Source organism: Pituophis catenifer, unplaced genomic scaffold, assembly GCF_029215685.1.
Source record: "Pituophis catenifer annectens isolate HBS135680 unplaced genomic scaffold, rPitCat1.0.hap2 SCAF_16, whole genome shotgun sequence".
Taxonomy (NCBI): Eukaryota; Metazoa; Chordata; class Lepidosauria; order Squamata; family Colubridae; genus Pituophis; species Pituophis catenifer.
Window position 1 is genome coordinate 8,525,073 of NW_027256896.1, and position 12,622 is coordinate 8,537,694.

Sequence of the window (12,622 nt, forward strand, 5' to 3'; positions counted from 1 at the left end):
GGGGGGGGGGGGAGGGAGTTGATGTGGAGGCAGCGACAGGCAGCAGGGACAAATGTCGGCAGTGATCCCCAGCGTCTGGAAGAGCTGATCGGCAGCATTCCAGGAGGCCGATCCAACCACTGAGCTGCCTGTCGCCGCCCCTGACACTGGCCTCCCGGAATACCACCGATCAGCTGTTACAGGTGGCGGGGATTGCTGCCGCCATTCATCGCTGCTCCAGAATTCCCCAGCGGAGGCAGGAGACATGGAGGAGGCAGCAATGACGACGTTTCTGGTCAGCCAACCCACTGATCGGCAGGGCTATGAGAGGCCAAGATCCAGCCATCGCTCAGGTCACGAGCCACGTCCTGGGGCTGTGACAACATGCTGAAGCTGACCAGGCTGCTTGCTGTTTGCTGAAAGGACGCTAGCCAGATGAATACCGGATGAACGCTGGGAGGCAGAGGCAGATTTTTTTTTTCTTCTTTTCCTCCTCTAAACCTAGGTGCATCTTATGGTCAGGTGTGTCTTATGGAGCAAAAAATACAGAAATAATGCCCAAGCATCATATTTGCAAGTTGACATATTTGAATGTCCCAAAGATGCTTTTTTTTCAAGAGGCAACTGGACTTTCTGGTTTTTCTTTGAAGACATTTCACTTCTCATCCAAGAAGCTTCTTCAGCTCTGGCTGGATGGTGGGGAATGGAAGGATTTATACTATACTGGAGGACTGAGAATAGACATATTTGAATGTTTATTTTATTTTTTTATTAAAGTTGTATACAGTGACTCCATGCAGTTTGTAGAGGACCAGCCCTAAACATAAATTCAGGGATCACAGAGGTTGGGTTAGGGTTAGGAATATTAAGAGATATCCAGAATGAATGAAATTATATTAAGAATATCTGAATATTAAGAAATATCCAGAATGAAATATTTGTGCATCGTACGATACTGTTCTCAATTATCACGTACATTGAACTATGTACTCTTTTAAAAAAATTAAAATAATGCTCAGAATATTTGGCTAAGATACTAAGATATATATACACAAGTATATCTGATCTACTTGAAGAAATTCATAAATCATAAATTTACATCTGTTAACCCCGCTGAACAAAATGCTAATAATCCCAGAGAGCAGAAATCACTCCTTTTGAGGTATAATGGGAAAAGCTTGAACCTAAAAGATAGGGAATTTTCTTTGGAGTTGATGCATCTGCTTTTTTTTTTTTTTGCTTTAATTTATATGCCGCCCTTCTCGGGAGACTCAGGGCGGCTTACAATGCGTTAAGCAATAGCCTTCATCCTTTTGTATATTTATACAAAGTCAGCTTATTGCCCCCACAATCTGGGTCCTCATTTCACCTACCTTTGAAAGGATGGAAGGCTGAGTCAACCTTGAGCCTGGTGAGATTTGAACTTGCAGTAATTGCAAGCAGCAATTGCAAGCAGCAGTTGTTAATAACAGTGCTTTAGTCCACTGTACTACAGGCTCTTGCTTAAATGTTTATAGATCCAACCATTTATTATAAGAAGATAGTGGTGAAAATAGATTTCATTTTGAGCAGCATTTTGAAAAATGGCTTAGATACTGAAAAGTATTTTTTTTTAAAAAAATATAAAATATCCCCCATAATAAACAGGATCAGATAGGTCTACAGCATTGTTGTAACCAAGGAAAAACAAGTGAATTCCAAGTAATTTTTAAACTATTGAAGTACCTGATATTACAGTTTGTTTGAAGATCCTCTTTCATTGCATTGGTCACACAAATATTATAGCTGGACAAGGAGCCAAATAATTCTTCATACCTAAAAGAAATGAAAATGTAACTCGCTAGTGAAACTAGTAATTTTATTCAGATGTTTGTACAGAAATATAGGTTTCCTACACAGTTTGTTAAAAAGAAAGGAAATAGAAATGAGAGCAAAGCTCCAAATATTAGTATCTATCTTTGATTTTATTTCTCAATACAGTACTTTTAAAACACAGAAATATAATCACCTTGTATCCTGCATCACTGAATATTATTATTTAAATAATAATATATAATCTTTGTAACACTAGAAATGAACATTTCTTAGAAGAATGCACAACGAAAAATTGCCATCTATCAATGATGGCTGTATATGGATGTGGAAAATAGGAAGTGAAGGATATCAATGGAGATTATTTTATCTGACTTTGGAGCTGCGCACACTTCAAAAATAATTTGGCTTGTGTGAGGATTAGGCCTCACACAAGCCAAATGTTTCTCTACTATTGATTAAAACAGCTCTCTCATTTCACACATTATTTTGACTCCGAGACAAGGTTTGGGATATCCTTATTATTTTGAACTACGGATCTATAACAAGGAAGTTGGAATCTGAACAAAAGAAATGCAACGTTTTATTGCTAGGGAGATGTTTCAACAAATTGGAAAGCTGAATAGATATCACCAGTTATTTGTCTTTTTTGTTTATTTATAAAACTTCAGTTACTCAGTGAACCGAAGACCTGAGGTTGTATGCAGCTTATGAATTTACTGCTTAGAGATGGAAATTATGTAAAGGGAGTCCTTGACTTACGGCTACTATTGGGATCAGAATTTATGTGGCTAAGAAAGCTGGTGGTTAAATGAGTCATGCCCAAACCTCTATTTTCCCAGGGTTGTTAAACGAATCACTACTTATGATTGGTTGCACGATTTGGGTCTGGCTAGTCTAGAGAAAAGAAGGACTACAGGGGAAGATGACAACAGTATTCCAGTATTTGAAGGGCTGCCACAAAGAAGAGGGGGTCAAATTATTCTCCAAAGCACCAGAGGGCAGGACAGGGCAGAAGTTGTTTCTTGTCCTGAAACAACGGATGGAAACTAATCAAAGAGAGAAGCAACTTGGAATTAAGGAGACACTTCCTAACAGTGAGGACAATTAACCAGTGGAACAGCTGGCCTCCAGAAATTGTGGGCGCTCCATCACTGGAGGTCTTTAAGAAAAGACTGGACAGTCACTTGTCTGAAATGGTACAGGGTCTCCTGTTTGAGCAGGGGGCTGGACTAGAAGACCTCCAAGGTCCCTTCCATCTCTATTCTGATTGATTGATTGAATCATAGTTGTTAAATGAATCTGGCTTCTCCCATTGACTTCGCTTGTTGGAAACTGACCGGGAAGGTCACAAATGGGGATCATAGCAGTGGTGGGTTTCAAAATTTTTTACTACCGGTTCTGAGGACATGGCTTAGTGGGCGTGGCAGAGGAAGGATATTGTAAAATCTCCATTCCCACCCCACTCCAGGGGAAGGTTACTGCAAAATCCCCATTTCCTCCCAATCAGGAGGCAGAGAATAGATGGGGACAGGGCCAGTCAGAAGTGGTATTTACCGGTTCACCAAACTACTCAAAATTTCCGCTACCGGTTCTCCAGAACTGGTCAGAACCTGCTGAAACCCACCTCTGGATCACATGACCCTGGGATGCTGCAACTGTTATACATGTTGGTTGCCAAGTGCCTGAATATTGATCGCGTGCCCATGGCGATGCTGCAATGGTCATAAGTACGAGGACTAGTCATAAATAACTTTTTTTCAGTGCCATATTAACTTTACATAGTCGCTGAGTGAATTGATTGTAAGAGACTACCTCTACGGATAACAAAATGCAGTCATCTTTTTCTTCAAAATATCTAATTTCTAATCTCAAATATCTAATTATATCTAGATCTAATCTTGCTGCAGCGGTTTTCCTTCCTTTTTTTCCTTTTTCTATTGTTTCAATTTTTCTTTCTCTCGCGGTTCTTTTTCTCTCTTGTAAAAAAAATAAAGACAGAGAAATCTTTGTTTTATATAAACAGTCAGGCTTCCGTGAAAACCGGTGTGTGTGTGTATGGAAAAAAATTGTGCTGCGTTAAGAATTCTACTAACTTTAACTGAGATGACCTCTTGGTGCCACAGTGTTTTTTTTTTCAGGCTCTTGTAGAAACCTGAAAATAAATAAAAGAGGGCAGCTTTAAGCAATAGCAGAGAAAGGCATATGCCCGTGCAATCTATTTGTTACACGTCACTAAGTCGTTTTGAACTGCACGATGGGTGGCATATAAATTTTAAAAATCACAAATAAGTGAATTATTCTCAAAGCACGCACAGTTCTCTTAATCAGATCAGAAGCCATTGATTTTCAGATACCAAAGTGCATGCGGAAGCAGCTTTCAAAAGTATAGATGAGTGTAAGCATCCAGGAATACACTTTCTGAAACCCTTTACACTAGGACAGTGATGGCTAACCTTTTTGCCATCGCGGGCCGAAAGTGGGGAGAATGTAGGGGGGTCGTGCACGCGTGTGCCCACACCCATAATTCAATGCGCTCCACCCCCGCACGCATGCGCTCGTGACCCCCACGCTCCCCTCTCTTTTGGCATGCGATGGCACAGTGGGCTCAGTAGGCCCGTTTTTTCGCCCTCCCCAGGTTCCAGGGGCTTTCTAGGAGCCTGGGGAGGGCGAAAACGGCCTTCCCCACCCATCCGGAGGGCGGAAACAGCCCGTTTCCCGACTTCCAGTGGGCCCGGAAGGCCCGAAAATCAGCTGGCCGGCCCGCACATGTGCACTGGAGCTGAGCTAGGGCAACACTCGCATGCCCACAGATATGGCTGTGACACATGTGCCATAGGTTCGCCATCACGGCACTAGGAAATGCAGATAGATAGTCCTTGACTTACAACAGTGCATTTAACGAATGTTAGAAGTTATAACAGCACTGGAAAAAATGACTTATGACTGTTTTCCACACTTACGACCGTTGCAGCAACCCCATGATCACGTGATCAAAATTCAGATGCTTGGCCACTGACTCATATTTATGACGGTTGCAGTGTCCTGCGACCTTCTGACAAGCGAAGTTGATGGGGGAAGCCAGATTCACTTAACAATTATGGTACTGACTTAACCGCTGCAGTGATTCACTTAAGAGCTGAAGGAAAGTCATAAAATGGGACAAAACCCATTTAGCGAAAGCAATAGCACTTAAAGACTTATATACCACTTCACAGGGCTTTATAGCCCTCTCTAGGCATCTTGCCCCCCAACAATCTGGGTCCTCATTTTACCGACCTCAGGAAGGATGGAAGGCTGAGTCAACCTTGAGCCGGTCAGGATCGAACTGCTGGCAGCAAGCAGTCAGCCTGCCATACTGCATTCTAACCACTGTGCCAGTTCCTTTTAACATTTAACAACTATGTCGCTTAGCAACAGAAATGTTGGGCTCAATTGTGGTGGTAAGTTGATTACCTGTATATCTCTCTCTCCAGGTAGAGTGAACCGTTTTCAATAACATTTTGTGCTCTTAAAGAGCTCAAGAGAGAAACGAACCATAAACAGGTGGTTTTTACCTCTTTTGGTATAAATACTTCATCATCACCTCTTTAATGAGTTTTTAAAACCCTAGTGGAGCTGGCGGGAACAGGTAAGAGACCTACCTGAGCACTGTGCGGTGTTCTGAAAAGAAAACGGATTTCATTGGGCAACTTTGCAATGGCCAACCGTACCCCACAAATACCAAAAGTCTTGAACGCACCATTTAGCAATCCGGACTATGGGGTGCCTTTTCCCGTGAGTCAGGCCCATTAGAGTATACCCATAATTGTGCCAATCAATTATTAGCTTGCTGTTTCGCAGTAGGCAAAATATCCAGCTGACGGCAATGCTGGGCAAACCGGGCGGATTCTGGTTATGGGGAGAAAGAGAAAATGTTTCAGAACAAGATCCAGTTAATATGATCAATTGCTTTCTAGTTTCTCCACCCAGACGCCCTCTCTTTATTTTATTATTTTATTTATATCCTGCCTTTATTTTTTTTTATACACATCTCAAGGCAGCAAACATATCTAATGCTCCTTCCTCCTCCTATTTCCCCAACAGCAACCAGCCTGTGAGATGAGTTGGGCTGTGATAGAGTGACTGGCTCAAAGTCACCCAGCTGGCTTTCACACCTTAGGCTGGACTAGAATTCACCATCTCCTGGTTTCTAGCCTGACACCTTAACCAAACCGGCTTATGAAAGTCATTTCTTTCCCAAATACCAACTTAACACCAGCTAGGTAAAGGTAAAGGATCCCCTCGCACATATGTGCTAGTCGTTCCCGACTCTAGGGGGCGGTGCTCATCTCAGTTTCAAAGCCGAAGAGCCAGCGCTGTCCGAAGACGTCTCCGTGGTCATGTGGCCGGCACGACTAAACACCACAGGCGCAGGAAATGCTGTTACCTCCCCACCAAAGGTGGTCCCTGTTTTTCTATTTGCATTTTTTACGCGCTTTCGAATTGCTAGGTTGGCAGAAGCTGGGACAAGTAATGGGAGCTCACCCCGCTATGCGGCAGTAGGGATTCGAACCGCTGAACTGCCGACCTTTCGATCGACAAGCTCAGTGTCTTAGCCACTGAGCCACTGCGTCCCTTTTAAATCACTTACAACCACTCTAATATTCCTGAACCAAAAACAGCTTTGGCACATAACATGTTCTGTTAGCCCATATAAGACACATACTTATTTTATATTCTTTATAAAATAGTACCTACCTCTTCACCTTTTGATACAGTATTTACAGGATGGCATTCAAATAAAAACTAAGTTAAATAAACACTTCTCAGCTACTTTCATTACACTTTTTTTAAAAAACTGGACTGACGCTGTGGTTTAAATAGAAGTGGGAGGGAATGTGGTGTTAAATTCATCTTAAATCTAAGATTTACAAGACAACCCTCTGCCCTGTTTTTTTTTTTTTTTTTAATTTGATTTATATGCTGCCCTTCTCCGGAGACTCAGGGCGGCTTACAATGCGTTAAGCAATAGCCTTCATACTTTTGTTTATTTTTACAAAGTCAGCTTATTGCCCCCACAAACCGGGTCCTCAATTTACCTACCTTAGAAAGGATGGAAGGCTGAGTCAACCTTGAACCTGGCAAGATTCGAACTTACTAATTGCAGACAGCTGGAGTTAAATTACAATGCATTAGTCTGCTGAGCTATCCAGGCTCCTGTTGTGCTGTATGGCACTGAATGCTGGGCAGCAACAACAGGGACTGAAATCTCTCTCCATGCCATGGAAATGCAAATGCTCCGTTGGACATCGGGCACCTCCCTTCTTGATCACATCACAAATGACACAATTCGACAACATTTTGGGTGTGGCACCAATTATAGAGAAGATGAGAGAAGGATGACTCCGCTGGTCATGGACATGTCCAGAGAGCAGCACCTTCCACCGTGGCCAAGACTGCCTACAAATTAGAAGTCAATGGCTGGTGACCCCGCAGGCACCCAAAATGGAGATGGCAAGACCATCAACAAAGACATGCAAGCCACGGGCCTGCGCCCTGGAGACGCAGCTGACCGTGTAAAGTGATGTTCAATGATCCGAAAAGCAGACACTGCACTTGAGAGAATATGCTAGGAGGAGGAGGAGGAAGAGGAGGAGGAGGGGAAGAGGAAGAGGAAGAGGAAGAAGAAGAGGAAGAAGAAGAAGAAGAAGAAGAAGAAGAAGAAGAAGAAGAAGAAGAAGAAGAAGAAGAAGAAGAAGAAGAAGAAGAAGAAGAAGAAGAAGAAGAAGAAGAAGAAGGAATTGAAGAATAAGCCACTATTTTCTTTAATCTGGGCAGAAGTATAAATTTGAGCCTCCCACCACCAATTAGCAGAGCTATAATATACCTTCAATGATCAGGGTTTTCTTTTCTCCCTTTGCTTAATTACAAACTTAAGAAATTATACTTTAACTGCGTAAATGCTCAGGTGCAATAATGATTATTCATCATGAAATATTTAACTGGCAAATTAGGGAAAAAATGGCTTTGCACTAAAGACAGTTGCCCTGTTTCAGCCACAGAAGCTCAAGGACTAGAATCAAAGGGCTGGAAGGGATCTTGGAGGTCTTCTAGTCCAACCCACTGCCCAAAGCAGGAGACTGTATACCATCAAGAAAGAAGAAGAAAGACGAAGAGGAGGAGGAGGAGAAAAGAAGAAGAGGAAGAGGAAGGAGGAGGAGGAGGGGGGGGAATGTGGTGTGAAAACCTGGAAGTGTAAATACCTGGAGAAGCACATAGTCCGGTGGAGCAATCCTTAGTAGTGTGTACAACAACTGGAAACTCTGCACAATCACCTTGATTATATACTGCAAAAACCTGGGCCCAGCTGCAAAGGAAAAGAAACTCTCGTCAAAGTCTGATGCTAAGTAATGTTTCTATGCAGGTAGTCCTTGATTTACAACCAGTGGTGGAATTCATTTTTTTTTTCCTATCGGTTCTGTGGGCGTGGCTTGGTCCATTCCCACCTCATTCCAGGGGAAGGATACTGCAAAATCCCCATTCCCTCCCCACTCCTGGGGGAAGGATATTGCAAAATCTCCATTCCCACCCCACTCTGGGACCAGCCAGAGGTGGTATTTGCCGGGTATTGCTGAAATGGTGCTCCTAATAAATGACTGTATTTCTTTTGAAGTTCGGCTCATGAATTAATTAGGGCATCTTTCGGAAACTTCACACTCCGAACTACTCAAAATTTCCGCTACTGATTCTCCAGAACCTGTCAGAACCTGCTAGATTTCACCCTTGCTTACAACCATTCGTTAAGTGGCTGTTTGAAAGTTATAACGGCACTGAAAAAAGGAGGCTTGCAACCGGTTTTCAGGCAACTGTTGCAGCATCCCATGGTCCTGGGATTAAAATTCAGACGCTTGATAACTGGCGTGTACTGTACAGGTAGTCCTTGACTTTCAACAGTATGTTTCATGTTTGGCAATTGCTACTTTGGCAATTCTTTGGATACTTCTTGAAAATTCCCATCCAGTCCCCAACCACCCCTAAAAAGGGGAGAAAGTGTGTGGAGAAGGTTGGATGAGCTTCAACTGGAGAAGATCCAGAAGGTGGCCGTTTGCTTGGACTTATTTCACCCAGATTACCGTCTAGAGATGGCACTGGCTGTACCAGCCACTGTACTCGTTGATGACTAGCGCAAGTACGCTTTGACCCAAGCATGCCATTCCTTCCTTGCTGGTCTTGCCAAAAACAGCGAAGAAGGAATCAGTGGAGGGAGAGAAAAGACTGACGAATGAAAGAAGGATTATTCAGATCTCCACCACATTTCTGCACAAATAAACTCGCTCTGACTTGACATCTGATTTAGCACTGATAAGTACATAAATGGAATAACATTCAACCTACCTTGCCAGATTTTGAGCTCTGTAAGGGGAACAATCTCAATGTTTCCATTGCTTATGATCTCACTGTGAGGTTTTGTGCCTGCAAGAAAAATAGTGTTAAGCGTTTGTCCAGGATAAAAGCTGGGCACCATGTCCAAGATATAGGGATTAAAAAGAACGCAGTGAAATTCTGAGGCGAGTTATCTCAAAGGTCAATTGGAGAAAAAAAAACACGTATGAAAACTTCTCCAGCCACCATAAATAACAAATAAGTGTAATACTTATGAGCTGGAATGGGACAATTGACTGAGTCTTTAGACCAGGGGTCTCCAACTTTTAAGACTTGTGGATTTCAACTCTATTCCTAATCCAAAGAGGGCAGGTTATTTAAAAAAACAAATTCCCAAATTACTTCTGTTACTAATTACATTCTGATTAACCATGGCTAAAGTTTACACACAAGCTATATATCATAAAGGACGTGTCAATAGAGAGTAATAAACTAGAATAAGCTTAAGAAAACTGGCTCTTTGTTCCTTTGTTATCTGCCATATTTATTTTTTTGCGCACCAATCGATTAATTGTGCTTATTTTGGCTGTCTGGTACGCCCTCCATCCCCCCCCCCAAAAAAAGCCTTAATTTTCTCAATCAATGGCTGGCAGTTACTTCTGCAAATTTAAATACCTAGAGTGCAATCGCAAAAAGGGAATTTCATCCATCCATTTTGTTGACCCTGGGCAAATTTTTTTCGGAGATTAGATTTGAGCCCGAGTGATGGACAAGAAAGGACAGAGAGCCAAAAATCTGAATCAAAGGCCGGGCAAAAGCCCTGAAAACAGAAAGCCTAAAATCACACGTAAGCCGTATCCCAAATCTGTGATGGGGTTCCTCCTGCGCACCTCCCACCCACCCCAGCAAGAAGGCAGAAGCCTTTTAGAATAGAGTGGAATGGAATGGAATGGAATGGAATGGAATGGAATGGAATGGAAATGGAAATGGAAATGGAAATGGGAGTAGAGTAGAGTAGGATAGGGTAGGGTAGGGTAGGGTAGGGTAGGGTAGGGTAGGGTAGAGTAGAGTAGAGTAGAGCAGAGCAGAGCAGAGCAGAGCAGAGCAGAGCAGAGCAGAACAGGGGGAATGGAATGGAATGGAATGGAATGGAATGGAATGGAATGGAATGGAATGGAATGGAATAGAATAGGCGGAGTGGAGTGGAGTGGAGTGGAATGGAATGGAATAGAATGGAATAGAATATGGAGTAGAGTAGAATAGAGTAGAGTAGAATAGAATAGAACAGAACAGAACAGAACCAAAAAGAATAGAATATGGAGTAGAACAGAAAATAACAGAACAGAACAGAATATAGAGTAGAGTAGAGTAGAGTAGAGTAGAGTAGAGTAGAGTAGAGTAGAGTAGAGTAGAGTAGAGTAGAGTAGAGTAGAGTATTCTTCACAACAGAACAGGGGGAATGGAATGGAATGGAATGGAATGGAATGGAATGGAATGGAATGGAATAGAATAGAATAGAATAGAATAGAATAGAATAGAATAGAATAGAATAGAATGAACGGAACAGGGGGAATGGAATGGAATGTAGAATAGAATAGAATAGAATAGAATAGAATAGAATAGAATAGAATAGAATAGAATAGAATAGAATAGAATGAACGGAACAGGGGGAATGGAAGGGAAGGGAATGGAATGGAAGGGAATGGAAGGGAAGGGAAGGGATGGGATGGGAGGAATGGAACGGAACAGAACGGAACAGAACAGAACGGAACAGAACAGAATAAACAGAGTTGGAAGGGACCTTGGAGGTCTTCTAGTCCAACCCCCTCCTTAGGCAGGAAACCCTCCACCACTTCAGACAAACGGTTATCCAATCTCTTCTTAAAAAGTTCCAGTGTTGGAGCAACCACAATTTCTAGTGGCAAGCTGTTCTACGGATTTCATTGTTCTAAACTGTCAGGAAATTTCTCCTTAGTTCCAAGTTGCTTCTCTCCTTTTCCCACCTGCAGGAGCCCTACCACCGCCATCATCCTGCCCAGCACCTCAGAAAGACAACGGGGGGGCGGGGGGGGGGGCTGGCGACACTGGCAGACTCCCACTGCCCAACGGAGTGGGGGGGGGGGGGCGCCAGGTTAGGGAAGAAAGTGAACCCAGGCGGGGCCCCTTCCACGGATGCCGAACCACAACTCCCAGCATGCCTCTCGCACCGCCGCCATAGCCGGGGCTGCTGGGAGTCGTAGTAGGGCAGGTCAAGCTTTGGCCCGCCGTCTCTGGAAGTTAGAGAGGAAGATTCACCCGCGTAACCGATGAAAGCGACGCGGCGGCCTCGCCGGGCCAGCGACAAGGCGTGGTACTGCATGCGGGGGCTGCGGCCCAGGTCGCCCACCACCAGCACGGCCACGCGTCCCGCGACGCCTCTAGGCCTCTTCGGGGGCCGGAACGACCACCAGGCCCCTACCAGCAACAGCAGCAGAAGCACCGCCGTCCCCGAAAACAGCCAATCGCCGGCCTCCATCTTGGGAGAGACGGTGAGAGAGGCCGCGCGGAGCGGCTCCGGCAGCGCCGCCCATTGCACGTCGCGGACGGCGCCGACCTGCCGGCCGGGAGGACCAACTACAGACGTCGACGGGGGATTTTGAATGTATAAAGCAGGGGTCTCCAATCTTGGCCACTTTAAGACTTGTTGGACTTCAACTCCCACAATTCCTCAGTCTTAAAGTGGCCAAGATTGGAGACCCCTGGTATAGAGAGAGCACCGCTGGAATGAATGCAAGATTGTATCTTCTGGTCCCTTTTCTCTATGTTAACAGTTGTTAACTAGCAGGTTAACAGAGTTGGAAGGAACCTTGGAGGTCATCTACTCCAACCCCCCCAGCCCCCCCCCCCCGGCCAAGCAGTTGGAAGGGACCTTGGAGGTCATCTACTCCCACCTTTATTATGTCTATAAACAATTTCAAAGTGAGGAACATATTAACAGAATAACAGAGTTGGAAGGGGCCTTGGAGGTCATCTAGTCCAATCCCCTGCTCAAGCAGGAGACCCTACACCATTTCTGATAAAGGGCAGTCCAGCCTCTTCTTGAAAGCTTCCATTGATGAAACTCCCACAACTTCCAAAGGCAACTTCTGTTCCATTGGCTGATTGCTGTCACTGTCAGAAAATTTCACCTTATTTCCAGCTTGAATCTCTCCTTGTTCAGTTTCCATCCGCTATTCCTTCAAAGGTGCTTTGGAGAATAGTTTGACCCCCTCCTCTCTGTGGCAGCCCCTCAAATATTGGAAGACTGCTCTCATGTCTCCCCTGGTCCTTCTCTTCACTAGACTAGCCATGCCCAGTTCCTGCAACCGTTCATCGTATGTTTTAGCCTCCAGTCCCCTAATCAGCTTTGTTGCTCTTCTCTGCACTCTTTCTAGAGTCTCAACATCCTTTTTTTTATAGTGTGGTGATCAAACCTGGATGCAGTATT

At 44.0% G+C, this 12,622-nt stretch overlaps 1 protein-coding gene across 3 annotated transcripts in view; it reads right to left on the reverse strand.

Moving 5' to 3' along the window:
- Positions 1-11,671, reverse strand: part of ALG1 (ALG1 chitobiosyldiphosphodolichol beta-mannosyltransferase) — a 34,699-nt gene extending 23,028 nt beyond the window's left edge. For 2 of the 3 annotated variants that reach the window (XM_070954886.1, XM_070954885.1), the window contains exons 1-5: positions 11,452-11,606; positions 9,169-9,246; positions 8,037-8,140; positions 5,534-5,682; positions 1,705-1,794 (exon numbers count right to left, since the gene is read on the reverse strand). In XM_070954886.1, the coding sequence (XP_070810987.1) occupies positions 1,705-1,794; positions 5,534-5,682; positions 8,037-8,140; positions 9,169-9,246; positions 11,452-11,515 (485 nt within the window). In that variant the 5' untranslated portion in view covers positions 11,516-11,606. Of the gene's footprint in view, positions 1-1,704; positions 1,795-5,533; positions 5,683-8,036; positions 8,141-9,168; positions 9,247-11,451 lie in introns of all 3 variants that reach the window. The other variant, XM_070954884.1, reaches the window with a different exon arrangement.
- Positions 11,672-12,622: the final 951 nt, after the last annotated feature.